This window comes from Brachyhypopomus gauderio, chromosome 14 (genome assembly GCF_052324685.1).
Source record: "Brachyhypopomus gauderio isolate BG-103 chromosome 14, BGAUD_0.2, whole genome shotgun sequence".
In the NCBI taxonomy this organism is placed as follows: domain Eukaryota; kingdom Metazoa; phylum Chordata; class Actinopteri; order Gymnotiformes; family Hypopomidae; genus Brachyhypopomus; species Brachyhypopomus gauderio.
This window is the reverse complement of record NC_135224.1, coordinates 14573569-14594531: the sequence shown is the minus strand read 5'-3', so window position 1 is coordinate 14594531 and position 20963 is coordinate 14573569. Positions and strand designations below refer to the sequence as shown.

Below are 20963 nucleotides of genomic sequence, written 5' to 3'. Positions count from 1 at the left end.
ACATCCAGCACTAAATGGATCCAAACACACACACACACACACACACACACACACACACACACACACACACACACACACACACACACACACACACACACACACACACACACAACCAGGTTCCATAAAAGCTTCTTCCCTGCCAGTGTCAAGCTGATAGCAAACCTCTAACTAATTTCACTGGACATCTAAATTCTCACAGCACATCAAAAACATGTATATACTCTTATTTATTTTATTGTATTTCCTTATTTCCTTTGTCTTTTGTCAAATTTTTATTCTTTTATTGGGTTGGAACCAAACCTTATGTGAATGAATGAATGTTCAATTTATATAGCACCTTTCAAGATACCCAAGGTCACTTTACAATTTTAACACAGGTACACGTCTTACATGAACCAATCACACACCAGTGAAAAGCAGCAGCCAATTACACACAGCGTACTCTCTACTGGGATCCACAGCCCCCTGGGGGAATGAATGGGGTGCAGGAAGGGGAGAGAGGACAGACCCTAGTGACAGAGCACCATCCACCACTGGGCACACAAGCACAGACACTCAGACAACTGTTTTTATTGAACAAGGAATGACACACAGTCACACTCTCAGGGAGAATTTGTCAGAGACTGTCAATTTACCTAACCTCCATGTTTTTGGACTGTGGGAGGAAACCAGAGGAAATCCACACAGACACGGGGAGAACATGGAAACTCCACTCAGATAGGAACTTGAACCAAAACCCCAGTGTTGAAAGGCAAACGTGCTAACCACCCAGCCACCCAAAATATGAGTAGCCCAAAATATGAGTACAAATGGCATTAAAGTATCTTGAATATTGAATCTACAGCAAAGAACAGCCCCAGTCATTCCAAGGCTAGAAGCGAAAAACATCTGTATGGTGGTATTGATTTTGTAGGCTAGATAAAAACACCAGAATTATGGAATAACCTTCCAGCTTTAACTAAGATACATCCAGAAGTTTTAACTTGAGTTTAAAAACTCAAGTTACTGGTTAGCTTCCCCTACATAAAGGTGCTTTTCTTTTAACCTGTATCTGTGTGTCTAATATTTGTGCCTACTTTTACCACAATTGTCTCTTTTTATCACTGTATTTGTTTAATTTCAGTTAAATTGTAACTCATGTTTAATTAATATACAGAGTTTATAAATTTAAAATTGAACTTAATGCATATTTCACATACTCTTGTGGAAGTGTTTTAGCAAGTTAACAAACGTTTATTGTATGTTGCATCAAATTCGAACTATATTTACCAATGAATATAATTAATATGGTTAATTAATATAATTAATAGGGATAGCAGGGGAATGTAATAGCTCCAAGCTTGCTACCTATATTTTCATGTTCCATTATCTATCTTATAGAACAATTTAAGCGACAGGGGATCCCGGTGATGTCATGTGCTGGGTTAGGCGCTGGAGAAACGCGAGACGCATCATTCTAATCCACACGAGAAAGACAGTTTGTACAACAATACACTTAGAAATGAGCTACGCCTAATTTTATGTGCATCCACGTAGAAGCGAACAATTTTGAAATGCGAAAGTTGCAACTGCGTTTTTAATTTTAACCCGCTGCTGGAATTCTTGGAGAAGATTTTGAAGTTCTTGCGATTCTGGGGCAAAATGGTTGATGCTGAAAATGAAATTCCACCCCTGCCTCCAAGCTACAGGTTTGGTGATTTGCTCTTTGGCGACCAGACATGGCAAAACGATGACAAGTAAGTATTTTCCTCTAATTAGGAATTATTCAAATTTGAAAGACGATAACTGAGCATCAAGGCAAACGAAATGGTATCCTTGACTCTAATGAGACAAATAAACATTTAAATAGACTATTGATAAAAATAAAAATCCCCTTTTAAAACGGTTATAATAATAAAGAAAGTTCTAACAGCCAGGTTATTACAGAAAAAAAAATGGCATGGCAGAAAATGATAATATTTATAATATCTATATAAATATAAGTTTGCAAGCACTGATGGGAAAAATGGGAACTGCTGCTTTTTATACTCTATCTAAAATAAATCTCAGTGCCTTGATAACATTCCTTTTGATTATATACTGTATAATGTACGTGGTTGTGTATTTCTTGGTATTACTTCAGTACTTTAGGTTCAGGTATGTTACAAGGCTTCTTAGATTTTTTTTTTGCCAGCAGTGTAGGGTTGTGCACCGATCATTATACTGCCCTCAACAAGGGACCTGCTGATAGAATTAAATAAGTGTATATGGGAGGCAGTTGTTGCAATTGTATGCCAGGATTCTGTGTGGAACTCGAATCCTTATAATCAATCACAGATGAGGGTTCCTGATGACGCTCTAACTGAATTCGAAATGTTTTGACCTGCTGTTGAACTTTAATGCAATATCCACTGTTATTATTTCAGTAATTTACTGCAGTGTTCACTGTTATGTCATTATTTCCTGATGGTCATTTTCACAGAGTTCAGGTTGAACTCTGTACTAATGAGAACACTTTAAAGGAAAGACTCAAGATGTTCTTCATAAAAAATCAAAGATCAAGTAAGTAAAATGTAAACGTTACGGTCAAACAGTGCACCACAGCTGATGAGGCACACTATTTTTAATATCCCTGATTATCCCTGTATCTTTACCAGGATTCACCTAATCAAATTCCTCTAGGAACATCACTGTGGGAAAATGCCTTTGTTTCTTTTTTCAGGCCTCAGAATACGTTTGTTCCACTTTTCACTCAAGATGTTAAGCTGCGTTTTGTATATATGTCGGGTGCTGGAAGACTGTGGCCAGGAGGATGCATGGTAAAGTAACTGAAAATATATGGCCACATCAGACATTTCTTGTGTGGGTCTCCCAAGGCCTGTTATGGGAGACCATTGTCAGCACCGCATTTTAGTGTGAGTGTCAAAGGGAAACGTAATTACACAGAAACATATCAGGCTCTGAATGAGGTTAATGGGTTCAGGATCCTTAGGGCACAGATGAGAATATTCTGAAAAAGCTACAAGCATTAATTGGTATGATAAGTACTTCCTTCAAAACTATCAGATTTCCATGAAAGAAAAATGCTGATAATGACTTTTGACAATTTAATAAATGCAGAGATGCAACCTATTTGTAAGATACTCAGAGGAAGTACTCTGTAACTACTTTGGCTTTATTATACAGAACCTAAACTGAACAAATGTTATTCATGGTCACACCACCAAAAAGCATATGAGTAGCCTCCTCTTAGTGATATTTATCTTTTTGTAGCGGACAAGGAATCTTAATAATTAATAATTATGCAGGCACATTTGATGTTTAGGTATACGTCAGTAGCTTTACTTTAACTTTAAAAGAGAATTTGTTGATAAATAATGAAGTCAAAGTCAAACTCAAATTGATTTATATAATGCTTTTTACAACACATGTTGTCACAAAGAAGCTTTTCAATCGTATGGGTCCAGATCCCTTATAAGCAAGCCAGAGGCTACTACAAAAAGTAAAGCATTTTATTTATATGCATAATTCAAGACACTGAAGGACACAAACACACACAAAACATCATTATAGCAGCTGTATACAAGAATAAATCTGTATAAGAAAGGGTAGAGTACAATAAGTACAGGATGTGTGATGATAGCAGTGCTATTAAATGTAAGCAAGCAAGTAAACAAACTGATGGCAAACATTTAGTCACAAAGTCAAAAACCACTTTGGGGTGCTGTGCCGTGATTCAATTTGAATGAGATATTCACCTTTTTCACATTTGTAAACATTTTTAGACTCACTGTCAAGACACCTATGATAGTTTTTACATCACTTGCTGGAATAATTTGTTAAAGCTAATTAAAGCTTTAATTAGTTCAAACTATATTCAAGACCTATATTACATGCATTGTACACACACACCTTGGATCATACAGACACACATGCTCCTTGTAATGACTTATTTGAAATTCTTGTTCATGTAAAGGCTTTCAAGGAGGTTACAACGTCTTAATTGTTTCGAATGCCTTTGAAAGCTTAATCATACAAATGTATTGATCTGCTAGAACAGTAGTTGGAAACGCTGTACCAAGCTAAATAGAGTGGCTATCATAACTTTAACTGTTCAGTTTCTTAGTTTTACTTCCTTTCCTTGCAGTTTGGCAAGGAGGAACAAGAAAATGTTGCGAGACAAAGATGTGAGGACAGAGATAAAATTACATTCAACTGTTATTTGTACTGTATAAAATGTAAAAATCCCCTTTAAAGTGAGAAATGTGTTGTAGAATGTATTTTGCAGTAGTATCACTGCACTCACCAAGGTTCTCTTTGTGAATTACCTGCTTGCTTCAGCACACATTTCAAATTTTTCTTCCCAACCATTTTCTCTAAGCATTAGTCACACAAATGTCCCAACCTGGTGGGAATGCTCTCTCGCTCTGCCTCCTCTGATCACTCTCCCTCTCTCCAGTTTGTCACTGGCTGATTATAATGCTGCATTATTCATTTGTGGAGCATTTCTTCATATTTCGCGAGCCACACTTTTCACATTTTTCCCTACACAGCTTGGATGACACTTTCGGAAACTACACTCTGTTCGGGATTGACTGGCAAGTTTTGACAAAAATTTGAAATTATGATTAAAAGTAATAAACGTGATGAACCTGTATTCTGCCAGCATGATTAAAGCAGATTTTTTCCTCTCTGACAGGGCTCCAATAATTTGGGTGGAACGTAATATATTCTTATGGGCTTTGCAGGTAAAACCAAATGAATACAGCTGTGTTGTTCTGAGGTAGACAGAATTTTGGAGGTGTAATTATATTCAGCAGTTGCATGCTAAGCTCAAATGTGAAACGTCTAAGGTACATCTAAAAACATATAGGGTGCCTTACAGTCAGGCTTGTGTCTGTAGTAATGGATAAAGAGCAAAAGTAATTTCTCTGATATATGTGGTGTGTCAGACCTCTGACTGCATATGTGACTTCTGCAGGTCGTTATTGCAGTCATATGTCTGTGTGAGACAATTCTTCTGACCTACCTCAGTTACAAGGTAAGAATGTCTGTCCCTTGCAGACTGTCAGTGTTGGAGAATTTCTGCTAATTGTCTTTAGAGCCTTCTTCTGTAAAAAATAAGTTCATTTGAGGACATTTTTAACAAAAAAGTTAAACTTTTTGTTTGTAACAAAAGGTTTCTGACCAATGATTTAGCAAAAATGCAAGTTATAGGTAAAGCAAGTGTTTATGCTGTTTGTGCAAAAGGGTATTGTGCAAAAGAGAATGAGATTCAGTTCTGATATGTGTTCAGTGTCAGAGAGGTACATAGCTGAACCATTGTGTAATGTGAGTGTAAAATATCAGATCTAAGTGAAGTATTTCTTATAGTTGAATACAGTAACAGGGTCAAGATCACCAGTCTCATCTTTGGCCTTTTTGGAGTGTGTAGTGATGACACTGAGGGAAGGTGCCGTTTTAACAGAAACATTAAAAGAACCTGAAATAATTGTCCCATACCTCATGTGCCCAAACACTGTTACATGTTGTCTAGCAAAATTAAAAATGTGTGCATTTGCCTAAGGAGGATAAAAATTTATTTGCTGAGATAATAGATGATGATTTCTCAAGTATATTTAGCAGCACCAAGTTGTTATAAAAAAAAAATATTTTTAATTGTTTTCCACCATGGAATCAGAATTCTTCACTGTGGTCGTGCTTTAATTGATTTGTCTATGGTTGAATGGAGATTTACTGTGATGTCATGGACGTCAAAGAAGCAGCAGGAGGCGAGGTGGGAGCAGATATGACTTTTAATGACCAATGAGAAAGAGTACAGCTCACAGCAATGTAGAGACGGCGCACACAGAGTGCCAGAAGGCGTTCAGGACAAGCAAACAATGGAGGCAAAGTCCTGAAATGAGACATTCAGTACATGTGACGTGCTGGCTCACAGTAGACAGGATCGATGAATACATGACACTGAACGGCGGACCTAGAAACAACATAAGTGTTTAGGTAAATGACAAACAGGTGCAGGTGACGAGTGAGGGGTGTGTCAGTAAACCGGTGACTGGGAGCGAGGGAGTGACGTGGTGGTGTGACACTTAGTGGGCATTTCCCCTGTGCTGCGGGTCTGTCCTACCGTGACATTTACATTTTCTCTGACATCTTTTACTAATGTTTGTGTTTATGTTGTCAAAGAAACATCAGTAAGCTCATCCGGGAGCAAAATATTAAATTTGATCACTTATGATGAAATAAAATGGACAGTAAAGTACTTAGAAGTTGTTTTTTAAATCACAAAATAACCTTTGAACAATACTTATATACTTATTTGATGACTGCTTAATTTGTAGCCTGCCTGTCTCCTTACCCTAGGGAAATCTATGGGAACAGATACTTAGAATAACATTTGTCTTGGAGATTATCAACACGGTGCCATTTCTGATAACGGTAAGTATAATTTGTGAAGTCAGTTTTTCAATCCATAATGACAAGTTTATTGTGACATTCCAGAATGAGTTAGATATGTGCAGACCTTGAAACAGGTGGTTTTATTAACATAAATCCACATTGTAGTCTGTAGGTACATCAGGGACAATGCCAGTGGTTCAAAAAACAATGCAGCATCAAGCGCAGGGACAAAAAACTGAATTAATACACAAAAAGGCAAAAAGACACACAACCAAAACCAAGGGCTCCACAAAAAAGGCAGTTGAACAATCCAGAGTCGAACCAGGTAGAAAGATAATAAACCCCTTGGTATGCTTCTTAGAGTCATAGAGGAGGCATAATGAGGGACAGTAAGTCCTGAGAAAACGTAAATTAATAGAGGAAATATACATAACACAAAATCAAAATGCTCAGCATTGATTGTAAAGAATTTAATTGAATAAAATATGAATATAGTACTGGCAGTAATGTCTCCGGCTCTCAGCTGTAGGCTCAAACATGACATGTGCATATTTCATATGCATATTTCAAATTGTGACTGTTATGGTGTCTGTTTGTGTGTGAACCAGTGGACGTGTCTCTCTGGCTGGGTGCTCAGCACACTGTTACAATGGTCTAAAACCACAACAAAGAAAATCTGTATTATTTTCCATATACTTATGCTGCACACTAACCAAAAACTACAATTATTTCAATATTTTGCGGTAATGGTTGCTTTGGAGATTAAAAAGATCTGCCGCACATAACAAACGGGCGTAGCGGCTAGTAGTTTATTTGACCTTCAGAACTGAGTGTACTGAGCAGGATTTTGCAAGTGCCTTCAGGTGTTATTTTATTTCTTACTAATATGTTAATTTTGCCTGTTTCTGGAGATGTGCTGAGCCTTTAGTCTCTCTCCTCTGCCAGCTCCTGTATAGTCCCCTGCAGAAGCTCTTCATCCCTGTGTTCCTCAACTGTTGGCTGGCTAAATATACACTAGAGAACATGATTGTGAGTTTGGATATTATGAATTACATAAATAATAAGTGCACATTGTGTTATTACTTTATTAGTTTAATACATGGTATATACTGTAGGTCAAAAATATTATGACCATTAACATGAAGTTGTTCATAGGATGGTTTCATGGCAAAAATGGCAAAAGATGTTCATGCATACTATGATATCTAATGCTAATCTTAATAATTTGTTTTCTTTACCTTCAGAATGATTTTCATCGTGCCATACAGAGGACACAGTCAGCCATGTTCAATCAGGTCCTCATCTTGATCTCCACACTCCTCTGCCTCATTTTCACTTGGTGAGTAGTTGGTGAAGAGCATGCATGCTGCATATATGTATAAATACATATGTCTGAATGCACTACCAGTCAAATGTTTGGACACCCCTGACTAAATACATATTCTTAATAGTGAAAAAAGGTATTTTAATCCAATGGATTAAGCTTAAATTTGTTTAAGACAAATATAGTTTGGCAAAGGTGTTACATTAACATTTTTGGGCATTTAACAGATGCTCTTACAAAGTGCTTTGCATCTGTTTACTGAATTCATCCTAGACAGTACTGTAGCTTGGTCAGAATTCAACATACACTTGAACTAGACTACTAATAAACTACAGGGATCGGTGCCATTACCTAGTATTGCAAATAAATATAGGTTCAGCCTTAAACAAAAGGAATTCAAAAACTGATACCTAGAAATGCAAATAAACATAGAAATAAATTAACATAAAATGTAAAGTACTAGGACAACAAGTGCTATCTGTGATGTTAGTGGTCATTTAAGTACTCAACAAACAGGTGAGTCTACAATCTACAATTGAAGACGGAAAGAGCCTCTATAGCTAGTGGAAAACAGGAAACATGAACATTTTTTTAAACAATGGACTTGGGACCAGGGATCAGAAGCCCCCTTGATGGATTCATTTTTAAATGGTCTTTTTTTTATTCATGTAAATGACCTCTCAGTGATGACGATGATGATGCCATTAGCCTGATCACTAATGTGAATCCTCATGCTTTTAGTGCTGGTCACTCTTCCGAGGCCATTTCCCCACCAAATGAGTGCCACTAAGGGGAATAGAGCAGCCACACAGAGACAATTCTCTCATTTCCACAGTACTCACAACCATTAAGAACATAAGAGCTGTTATCATTTGTGACGTCATTTTATTGCAAGGAATAAACAAGCCCTTGCCACCAAAGACCTTATATCAGCCATTTACTCTTTTTGTCTAATCAGTTATTTTATTTTGTACAATCTAACCACATTAAAATTACATTAAAATGCTAAATGTGCTTTGTTGAATTTTACCTTATTTCTTTCATGTGGGCATTTAAAAATTATATATATATATATATATATATATACATACATACATACATACATATTATGGCAAGCCGTTCAGGAAAAAACTATATATATAGAATGACTGCTAAGTCTGAATATATGGAATGAAACCTGAGAATATGGAAAGAAGTCTGAATATATGGAATGAAAGTCTGAATATATGGAATGAAACCTGAGAATATGGAATGAAGTCTGAATATATAACCTGAGAATATTGAATGAAAGTCTGAATATATGGAATGAAACCTGAGAGTATGGAATGAAAGTCTGAATATATGGAACGAAAGTCTGAATATATGGAACGAAAGTCTGAATATATGGAACGAAAGTCTGAATATATGGAATGAAAACCTGAATATATGGAATGAAAGTCTGAATATATGGAATGAAACCTGACGTCACTTGCGCCATTTTGTGCTTTCAGTTTGTGGTACCAGGTATGGCGGCAGGCTCGTTTGTTTGGCAGCATTTTGGGTACCCGGCAGAAATGATAAATGGCAAGAGAGTGACTGATAAGACACTGACCATATACAAACATTGTATGAAAATAATGCCGTACACCGCGGCCAATACGAGCACGATACAGAGATATTTACAGCACCACCACAGCTCAGTACTCAGATCAACATATCTCACTTGGTAGCAGGGACAGAACGGCGCTTTGGCAAGTTGAGACAGCAGGATATCGGGAGCAGTGTGGCGATGTTAATATTCTTAAAAATGAACATGGCAGTGACATGCCAATTCAGTGAAATTCAGTGACATACTTGGTCAGGCTCTGTTTGCACTATTTACACTCTGTAGCCTATTGACAGAGAAAAACTTTTTGTTTTGCACATAATAAAGTGAGTCCCCGCTTAACAACGGGTCTGGTTGACGGACCGGAGTTCCGACCGACTTTTTATGTTATTTTGTGCGGTGCGCGGAGGAGCAGTGGCAGCACAGTGGAGTGTTGTGCACGAGAACATTGTTCGTTTTTGTATTTACGATCAACGCGTATCTAAATCTGGGGTCGCGCTTAACGACGGACTTTTCGGTCTAACACCGTCGGGGACTCGCTGTAGTATTGTTTGCGCTTGAAAAAATGAGAAATGTTTTTATTTATTTTATTTTAACTTTTATGAAATTTAATTTTAATTTCAATTTGTAGGACAAGTTTATTAAGTTCATGCTTGCATCATGCATGTTAAGAGTTCTAATAAAAAATTTCAAAATGCATGTGTAACTCAGTTAAATAAAAGTATGTTGTCCAGTCATATAATTTGTCATTTTAGTTTCCTTAAAATCTCGTCACGTCTCGTTCTCGTGAACCCAATATCATGTATCGTCACACCCCTAGCAGTAATCCTCAGTATGGAGGAGATGATAAACACCCTGACCAGTGCACGAGCTATGGTGGCGTACTGCTTGCAAGGTTATAATCGTTAACGAAAACGAACGAAAAAACGAAAACTAATATTGAAAAAACATTTTCGTTAACTGAAATAAATAATAACGGTAATTAAAAGAAAAAAACGATAACTAACTATAACTATATTACATATAGAAAACTAACTAAAACGTACTGAAATTATAGATAGGATACTCTTCGTTTTCGTGTTTGTTTATTTATAAGTCTTGTGAACTGATATGAGATCGATTTTTTTCACTATTAGTTTTATATTAGCTGACAGAAGCGTACGACACATCACGGTCCGTCAAGTCTCTTGTTTAGAGCTCCTGCTCGCTATGCTAGCCTGCACAATTACGACAACAAAAGTTGGGATAAAACGGCCTGTATGGGATTTTTTAAATATGACTACGAGGAAGACTACATGTCTTGTAGTGGAAACAGGTGATAAAATATATAGAGTAGTTCTCAAGAGGAAAAACCCCACGAATCTCAAAGTTCACACAAGAGGGCTAACTGTCAGTACCTTGACAAGCTAGACTGTTAAGTAGCTCCGCCGAAAGAGAAACAACATCCCGGCTAGGTAGCACCGGGAAGGAGAACCGTAATGGCCCGTTTTCACCAGTGATTAAATAGCTGCTGGTTAGTTAATGCAGAAAAACCGCAAGCGGGTGGATGCACTAGTTAATGTGTTGAGAATCTGTCACGTATGGCTACGCCCCCTCTCCCCGACCGCGGTGAAGTTAGTTTCAAGTTGGATATTGGATATTCAAGCTCCGCGGAGATTGCGGCATCTAGCTCACGGTTGATCCGAATCAAGCACTATGAACTCGGCCAGCCGCTCTCTGTCGCTCCCTCCTCTCACGCGCGGAGGTTCACTTAGGGACCATCAATAAATTTCCCAACTAGACACTCTTGAGAAACCAAAATAATTATAAATCATTGTCTTATGACCACCTGAGTGGAAAATGATATCAAATCATGCCAAAAATATTACATCAGTGAGGCACACTCATTTAAATGCCATTTTAGGCTTTTTTCCATTTTTTACCAAATTTTTAAATGGAAATTTCGCGATTTTTCTTCAATAGCTTCAAGGTCATGTGACCCACTGACTCAAAATCAGAGTGAAAATATTCTGCTACACTGGACAGATGAGGCACACTCACTTATATGCCATTTTAGGCTTTTTTCCATTTTTAGCTATTTTTTATATGGAAATATCACGATTTTTCTTCAATAGCTTTCAGGTCATGTGACCCACTGACTCAAAAGTAGACTGAAAATATTCTGCTACACTGGACAGATGAGACACACTCATTTATATTGCATTTTAGGCTTTTTTCAATTTTTAGCATTTTTTAATATGAAAATATCGCGATTTTTCTTCAATAGCTTCAAGGTCATGTGACCCACTGACTCAAAATCAGAGTGAAAATATTCTGCTACACTGGACAGATGAGGCACACTCACTTATATGCCATTTTAGGCTTTTTTCCATTTTTTACCAAATTTTTATATGGAAATATCGCGATTTTTCTTCAATAGCTTTCAGGTCATATGACCCACTGACTCAGAATCAGAGTGAAAATATTCTGCTACACTGGACAGATGAGGCACACTCATTTATATTGCATTTTAGGCTTTTTTTCATTTTTAGCAATTTTTTATTTGAAAATATTGCGATTTTTCTTCAATAGCTTCAAGGTCATGTGACCCACTGACTCAGAATCACATGATATTACACATTTTGCACTTATGGCTTCTATCTTGTGGACTGTTAGTTGTTCAACAGTAATTGAATGCATTTTTAAAAATGGTATCTTTTGATGAGTTTTTATTACACAATATTTACTTTGGACTTTTTGAATCCTGCACCTGACAAATAACCAAGTATAAAAAAAAACTAAAACTAATAGGTACTAGAACTAATGAAAACTAAACTAAAACTAAGCTTTAAAAAATTATTAAAACTAATAAAAACTAGCAAACATGCTCTAAAAACTAATTAAAACTAACTGAATTAGAAAAAAAGTGAAACAATTAAATAAAAACTAAGCTATAATGAAAAATCCAAAACTATTATAACCTTGCTTACAAGCAGAATAAATAGAACATTTCTCCATAGTACTGCTGGCTAGCATGCTATCAGCGGTGATTCGATTCGGAGCTGCGGTTTGCAGGGTTGCCACACACGCCATACATCTGATTTCTCACGCTGAAAAAAATCTAGTTTATTTATCTCTGATCTACATCTATGATTCAATGAGTTACTAGTTCGCTCTGGCGCCAACCACTGGTGATCGATCGATTTAAGCCTGGTTTATACTTGACGCGTCGCGAGCGTCGAGGGTCCGCGGCGAAAATGATGTAATCGCAGTGGCTCCGTCCATGCGCGAGGGTCTCGCACGTTGTCGATTCGCAAGGTCGTACACCTAACTTCACGCGTGCCGCTCCTCAGCGCAATGAACAAAGTCATGTTTGCAGGGTTCATACACCTTTATAAGGTGGAATTAAAGCACTTGTAAGTCACTTTCAAGGTCCAGTTCAATATTTCCCAGCACGTTAAACTTAATTAAGTTAAATATTTATACATATACTCAAAATGATTCGAAATAATTCGCTTTTAATCACATTATTTAATGGTTGTTTATTTTCAAAACGCCCAATCTTAACGTCTTCACGTTCTCTCATGTTTTGTCCTGGAATTACAAGAGGCTCATATTTGTTAATGTAATACAAGAGAACTGTTCAGTCAGACAGATATATGTTGTGAAACGAAGTAGTTACAATTTCCTATAATACCTGGTACCATGGCCGGAGTGGGCCACTTTTTCAGCCCGGGAGTTTCATGCCCAAATCCGGCCCAAAATTATTTTTCCATCCCAATTGGCCCAAACTAGAGATTGACATGAGCCGGCCCATCGGGAATCCTCCCGAATCTCCCGATTAGCCACTCCGGCTCTGCCTGGTACCACAAACTGAAAGCACAAAACGGCGCGAGTGCGTCAGGTTTCATTCCATATATTCAGGTTTTCATTCCATATATTCAGACTTTCATTCCATATATTCAGACTTTCATTCCATATATTCAGGTTTTCATTCAATATATTCAGACTTTCATTCAATATATTCAGACTTTCATTCCATATATTCAGACTTTCGTTCCATATGTTCAGACTTTCATTCCATATATTCAGACTTTCGTTCCATATATTCAGACTTTCGTTCCATATATTCAGACTTTCGTTCCATATATTCAGGTTTTCGTTCCATATATTCAGACTTTCATTCCATATATTCAGACTTTCGTTCCATATTCTCAGGTTTCATTCCATATATTCAGACTTTCATTCAATATTCTCAAGTTTCATTCCATATATTCAGACTTCATTCCATATTCTCAGGTTTCATTCCATATATTCAGACTTTCATTCCATATATTCAGACTTCATTCCATATTCTCAGGTTTCATTCCATATATTCAGACTTAGCAGTCATTCTATATATATAGTTTTTTCCTGAACGGCTTGCCATAATATGTATATATATATATATATATACACACAGTCATGCCCGAAAGTATTCATACCCCTGGCAAATTTTGACTTACATTTACTTTTATTTAACCAGAAATTATATTTCTGATTGGAAATGACACGGGCATCTCATAATAATACGATGATGTACAAGAGGCATCATTGTGGGAAAAAAATTCTCAGCTTTTATTCACATTTGATTTGAACAAAAAATGGCATGTCCAAAATTATTCATACCCTTATCAATAATTAATAGAAAAGCCTTTATTGGCTATTACAGCAATCAAACGCTTCCTGTAATTGCTGACCAGCTTTTTGCTTGGCTCCACTGGTATTTTTGTCCATTCATCTTTAGTGATGAGCTCCAGAGGTTAGAGGGTCTCCTTGCCATCACCCTGATCTTTAGCTCCCTCCACAGATTCTCAATTGGATTCAACTCTGGCTGGGCCACTGCAAAACATTCATGTTTTTGTCTGCTAACCATTTCTTCACCACTCTGGCTGTGTGTTTTGGGTCGTTGTCGTGCTGAAATGTCCACTGGTTCCCAATGCCAAGATTCTCTGCAGACTGCCTGATGTTGTTGTTGAGAATCATGATGTATTGCTCTTTTTTCATGGTGCCATTTACTGCGATCAAGTTCCCTGGTCCATTGGCTGAAAAACACCCCCAAAACATTAGGTTCCCACCACCATGTTTGACAGTGGGGATGGTGTTCTTAGGGTTGAAGGCTTCTCCGTTTTTACACCAAATGGTGGACACATCATTGTGGCCAAACAATAAAATTTTTTTTTGACCATACAACAGAACACCAGAAGTCTTCTTCTTTGTCCAGATGAGCATTTGCAAAGGTCAAGCAGGCTTTTGTGTGCTTTTTCTGGAGAAGTGGTGTCTTCCTTGGTCTGCATCCGTGGAACCCAGCAGTGTGCAGTGTCCGTTGGACTGTCTGCCTTGAGATGTCGCCACCAGCAGAGCCCAGATTCACCAGGATGGCCTTGGTGGAGATCCTTGGATGTTTCTTCACCTCTCTCACTATTCTCCTGGCCAGCACAGGTGTCACTTTTGGCTTCCGACCACATCTTCTGAGATTTTCCACAGTGCGGAACCTCTTGTATTTTTTAATAATACTTTGCACTGTAGCCACTGGAACTTGAACACATTTTGATATAGCTTTATAGCCCTTTCCTGACTTGTGAGCGGCCACAATGCACAGCCGCAGGTCCTTAGTGAGCTCCTTTGTCTTTGCCATGACTGTCCACAAACCAACTGCAGAGAGCTGCTGTTTTTCTCCTGTTGAGTTGATTAAAACAGCTGTTCCCAATGAATCAGGGTAATTAGGATGCTTTAAAATAGCTTGGACTATTTGGAATGGTATAGAAATTTGGATTTTCCCATATACTGTGACAGTTTTCAAAGGATATGAATAATTTTGGACATGCCACTTTTTGTTCAAATGTGAATAAAAGCTGAGAATTATTTTTTCCCACAATGATGCCTCTTGTACATTTGTACATCATCGTATTATCTCCTGGGAGATGCCTGTGTCATTTCCAGTCAAAAATATAATTTCTGGTTAAATAAAAGTAAATTTAAGTCACAATTGGTCAGGGGTATGAATACTTTCGGGCATGACTGTATATATATATATATATATATATATATATATATATATATATATATATATATATATATATATATATATATATATATATATACACACATATACTAATCTTCCTATATATATATATATATATATATATATATATATATATATATATATATATATATATATATACTGTATATATATATATATATATATATATATATATATATATATATATATATATATATATATATATATATATATATATAGGAAGATTAGTATATGTGTGTTTTGTTGATGCAAGGGTTCAAAATGTTGCTATTATTATACATGGCAATCTCAAGATGGCATTTTAAGAAGAATGGCCTATATATGTTGGCTTTCAGTGTATTTAGCAAATACTATACACAGAACTCAAGGTTGTACCATATAATCATTTTCTAAAAATCAATTGACATTGACAAGCTGACACAAAAATCAACAAAAGTCTTGTAGTCACTGAATAAATAAACATTTTTGTAATTCATGGAGTATTAATTTCCAGTACACTGTTTCAGTTTAGTGTGAAACAGAGTGAAGTAAATTTTGTGCTAATGAAAATGTATTGCCCCTCAATGCATAATGGGTTCTCACCACTTTAGCATCTGTGGCATCCAGCACCTGGAGCGTGCTGGGCAGAAACTCAGCTTATTTCACTCCGTCTATTTCTGCATCGTGACCTTTTCAACTGTGGGCTATGGGGACGTCTGTCCAAAGATCTGGCCCTCTAAGCTGCTCGTGGTCATCATGATTTGCGTGGCTCTTGTGGTGCTGCCAGCCCAGGTGAGCTTCTCACTCGTCCATCATTCCAGGTAAGAGTTCCCGTTCCTGCCTTTGGTGGAGCTGAGGGAGGAGTCGCATTAAGAGGGCACATCTAAAACAACGTAGCTAAACGATCCATGTTCTCTAGAACCTTATGAGCATGCTGCACTGCCTGACCCAAACAGTTTGAGCAGCTGGCCTACCTGTGGATGGAACGCCAGAAGTCAGGAGGAAACTATAGCCGGCACCGCGCTGAGACGGAGAAGCACGTGGTGCTGTGCGTCAGGTCACTCAAAATCGAACTGCTCATGGATTTCCTTAATGAGTTCTATGCCCACCCCAGGCTCCAGGTAGGTCTGTGGACCACAGGAGGTAGAATTTCACAACCCTTTAAAAATCTGATTAGATGTTGTAAAATGCAGTGAAAGCCATATGAAATGTATGTTTACACATTAATATGTGTAAATGTACTGGTGCTGAACATTGATTTAAATGGTAATTTACCCATTTGCCAATCTTTTCAATGTGTGATTACACTGTAACACTGGAAACATATCAGAATACAGATGCACACAGACCTTAAATGAAAGCGGTTTATTTTGCAGAGCATATTCGTTTCCAGGGGTTAAAACCAGGGGGGCAGCCAGAAACAGGATCCAAACAAGTAGTCAGAGGCAGTCCAAGTCGATATAACAGATATAACAAAACCAGGCAGTGCAGAGGGGCTAATCCAACCAACAGAACCACAAGACAAACCTATGGAAGCCCAATCCCACAGCTAGAAGAAAAAAAAGTTCACATAGTATCTCATAATTATAACTTAGTATCTGAGATAAGATTGTAAGTCATAATTATGAGAATAAGTCATAATTATGAGATAGTAAGTCATTATTATGAGATGCAAGTCATAATTATGAGATACTATATGGACTTTTTTTCTTCGAGAGGTGGGAATGGGCTTCCATACAAACTAATCTAATCATATAAGGAATTCAGAGAACAGTAAGCTCATTATGCTTTCAAAAAGTGTAGGCAATATTTTTGCAATGAGTGCTAGAATGTGACTTAGCTACATAGTCTCTGCTAATGGGATACAGGTGGAAGTCAATAATTAGGGGAGGAGGACCGGAGCCAGTGACACAGAACATACTGGGGACTGGAGTTGCTTGGCTCGGGACGCATGACGTACATACATCAGTAATATGAATAAAATGAATAATAATATGAATAAATATTATTATTTAGAGACTTGTCTGTTTTTCCTACATGTAATATAAAAGTGAACTATAATATTGTAATTGGGTTACTGGGGAAAATGGCTGAATCTCTTATATTCCATAAATATATGAACAGCGTATGTTGTAACTCACAAATACTGATAAATATATTAAATTATGTGTGTCACGGTACGGCGGGCCCCCTACTGGTCGCCTCTGTCCACAGCGGCAGTTGTCCTGTTGTTGTGGTTGTTTGTCTATATGTCTTGTCTTTGTACCAGTTGACCGCTGGTCATTATATCCTTTATTTGGATCAAGTCACTGATTAAAAGGATGAAACCATCCTTTTTCCCTGAGACTTGGCGTGATCGCTTCCATTTTATTTCGCTCACCCTGCCCATCACAATGTGGCCATATAATTACATACACATTTTTGTATTTCGCAGAAGGATACTGCTCAAGAAAAAATTTAAGAAGGTTGAAAAATAAGTATTTTTTAAATTAAATATTCATTCATTCTTTTATTCATTCATTCATTTACTGCTGCATAACAATGGGTTATGAAGGGAATTTGAAGGGAATGTAACCACAGCATCAAACCATCTAACATGCCAGGTTCATTAGGTTCATGACATGCCAACTGTGGTTTCCAAGTGATGGATGCCTCTGTCTTGCAGGACTACTACGTCGTTATCCTGTGTCCCTCTGAGATGGACACTCAGGTGCGGCGCGTACTTCAGATCCCCCTGTGGTCTCAGAGGGTCATCTACATGCAGGGCTCTGCACTCAAAAACCAGGACCTCTTCAGGTCCAAGTGAGTGTTTGAAGAACAGGCTGGCAAACCACTACATCATACAGTGAAGACAGAGAAGCTTTTGGTGACTGTAAGAATGTGTCATGCAAGCTCTAGTGATTGTTAAAGTTACTTTTTGTAAATCAGATATAAATTGGCATTCAGTAAAATTTGACATTTTTCTTTAAAACGAGAGGGGGGGGGGGGAGAGGGAACTGTTAAGTGGCTCTGAGATGATATTGGGTCAGGGCCATTGAAGCTTCCATGGTGAGATCATTAATGTATTCTCATTCCCATTTAACAATTTCAAAGCAGTGTGGGTTTCAGTCAACAGTGTGAAACACTGTAGAAAGTACTTTAGCATCTTATAATGAAGGATGGTGAAAGTACAGTTCTAAGTTCACCAGTGATTCCAAGGTTTTGTTGTGTACCTCTTTATGCAAATGTACTAGGTAATCAAGAGGTGCAAAGTCCTTCAGTCCAAGATGTGTTGCAGAACAGGAACAGAGTAAATATATTGAATAGCTGATAGTTACTGAGGACTGGATTGAGTCATACCATGTGACTTTAAACTGCAGGGGTTTTCAACCCCCTGGTGGTCTGTGACATGCTATTGAGTTTAACTACTGAAAATACCGTCCCACCCTGGTCACACACACTCACACCCCCAGAAGCTCCCTCCTCTTCCCCTGGTGGGCGCAACTCCAACACCCCCTGGTCGCATACACACACATACACACACACACACACACACACACACACACACACACACACACACACACTCATATGGACACACTGTGGACCGTAGACTACAGCTTGGCCTGAATGTCCCTGGGGCAGAACCAGCTGAAAAACACTGTTAAACGGGATTTGCTGTCCTCTTTAGGGTGCTACATGAACTACAAGTGCTATTTTCAGCAATAATGAACATCCTAAGCATTAACTTATGTACGTATTATACTAGTATTCTTTACTTGTGTACTTCTTTATTTTATTATTATCAGTCAATCAAAATGTATTTATATAGCACTTTTTTTAGCAGTTTTTTTTCAGCAGTTGTTAACACAAAGCAGCTTTACAAGTGTCCATGTCCAAGTCCCCAGTGAGCAAGCCAAGGGTGACAGTAGCAGCAAGAGCAAGAGGATGAAACCTTGAGATGAACCAAGACTCAGGGGGGAACCCATGCTCCAACACCGGTCACCATAACAACAATTAGAGAGATATATAAACAAAGAAAAGATGGGAATGATAAATAATTCTCATCTTCGTGTGTATTTATATACATGTAATTCTTATTCAGTCCTAAACTTCTTGATGGTTGGTAATAGTAGTCCAGGGCCATGGAGATACAGCCATAGCAGAGGAGAATTTGGGGTGGTGAGAGGGGCCAGGGCAGTGGGTTGATCCTTCATCCACAGTTGGTTAGGCAGGAGGTGGCTGGCCCAGAGTGGATATCAGGAAAGGCTCGTCTCTCCTCGCCTCAGTATTTCTCGGGTAAACTGCATTATATTAACTGCATATGGGACATCTTGCCCGGGTGACTTCAGAGGAGTGTGGGTGGATGAAGTGGAGGGGGGTTATTGCTGTTTTCTATCTGGAGATTATTAAACATCTTCCATGGATCACCACCTTATTGTGGTGGAGGGGTTTGCATCCCTGCATGTTCCTAGGAGCTATATTGTCAGGGGCAATGCCCCTGGTAGGGTTTCCCAAGGCAAATTGGTCCTAGGTGATGGACCAGATAAAGACTGATCCATAAAAAACCCTATAGAATTTACAAATATCAGGACCGAGATACTTTTACCCAGATCAGGATTACTGGAGCCAGGCCTTGTGGAGGGGATCCTTGTCGAGCACTTGGTTGCTGGGTGTGTACCAATGGGTGCCAGGCTCAGCCCGAAGAAGATACATGGGTACACTCTCCCATGTAGTACTAGGAGTCCAGTGCATTGTGGATCAGGCAGTGGCTGAGAGCAGGGGCCTTGGCGTTCTGATCCTCGGTTACTGAAGCTTGCTTACTGAAGTTGCTTTAGTCCTTTCTGGAGTTGTCCATGGTGAAAGATGGAGGGCAGGAGTGGGTTTACTCATAGCTCCCCAGCTGGCTGCCTATGTGTTGGGATTTTCCCTGCACTTCCCTGCACCTTCCCTGCAGTCTTCTTGGAGTCCTTGGAGGGGATAATAGAAGGTGCCCCTTCTGGGGATTCATTGTTCTGCTGGGGGACTTCAGTGCTCACAGGCAATGACAGTAGGACCTGGAATGGTGTGATTGGGAGGAACAGCCTCTCCGATCTGAACCTGAGATGTGTTCTGTTATTCGACTTCTGTGCTCATCACAGTCTGTCTAAAACAAACACTATGTTTAAGCACAAAGGTATCCATAAGTGCACAAGGCACCAGAATACCTTAGGTCGCAGTTCAATGATCGATTTTGAAGTTGTGTTGTAGGACTTGAATCCGTGTGTCTTGGACACAGGTAGAGCTGAGCTGTCAACCGATCACCACCTAGTGGTGAGTTGGATCAGATGGCGGGCGAGGATGCTGGACAGACATGGCCGACCCAAACATATCATGAGGGTTTGCTGGGAACATGTGGCAGAGGAACCTTGTGGCCATAAGGTTGTCGGTGCCTGTCGCGGAGGCAATCCCGAACCCAAGGTAACCTCGGGTAAGGGAGGCTGTCATGCTTGAGAAGGAGTCGGAATCCTATTGGGTATGGTTGGCTTGTGGGACTCTGGAGGCAGCAGAAGGGTACCGGAGGCCCAAGCAGATTTTGGCTTTGACTGTCACAGAGACAAAAACTCAGGTGTGGGAAGAGTTCGGTGAGGCCATGGAAAGTAACTTTCGGTCAGCTCTGA

At 38.6% G+C, this 20963-nt stretch overlaps 1 protein-coding gene across 1 annotated transcript in view; it reads left to right on the top strand.

Annotated features, from left to right (window-relative positions):
* Positions 1-1641: 1641 nt before the first annotated feature.
* kcnt2a (potassium channel, subfamily T, member 2a) overlaps positions 1642-20963 on the top strand; it is a 30497-nt gene continuing 11175 nt past the window's right edge. Inside the window, exons 1-9 of the mRNA XM_076972082.1 lie at positions 1642-1736; positions 4646-4727; positions 4961-5020; positions 6343-6417; positions 7324-7407; positions 7623-7717; positions 15939-16119; positions 16284-16448; positions 17993-18129. Of these exons, the coding sequence (XP_076828197.1) occupies positions 1642-1736; positions 4646-4727; positions 4961-5020; positions 6343-6417; positions 7324-7407; positions 7623-7717; positions 15939-16119; positions 16284-16448; positions 17993-18129 (974 nt within the window). The remainder of the gene's footprint in view (positions 1737-4645; positions 4728-4960; positions 5021-6342; positions 6418-7323; positions 7408-7622; positions 7718-15938; positions 16120-16283; positions 16449-17992; positions 18130-20963) is intronic.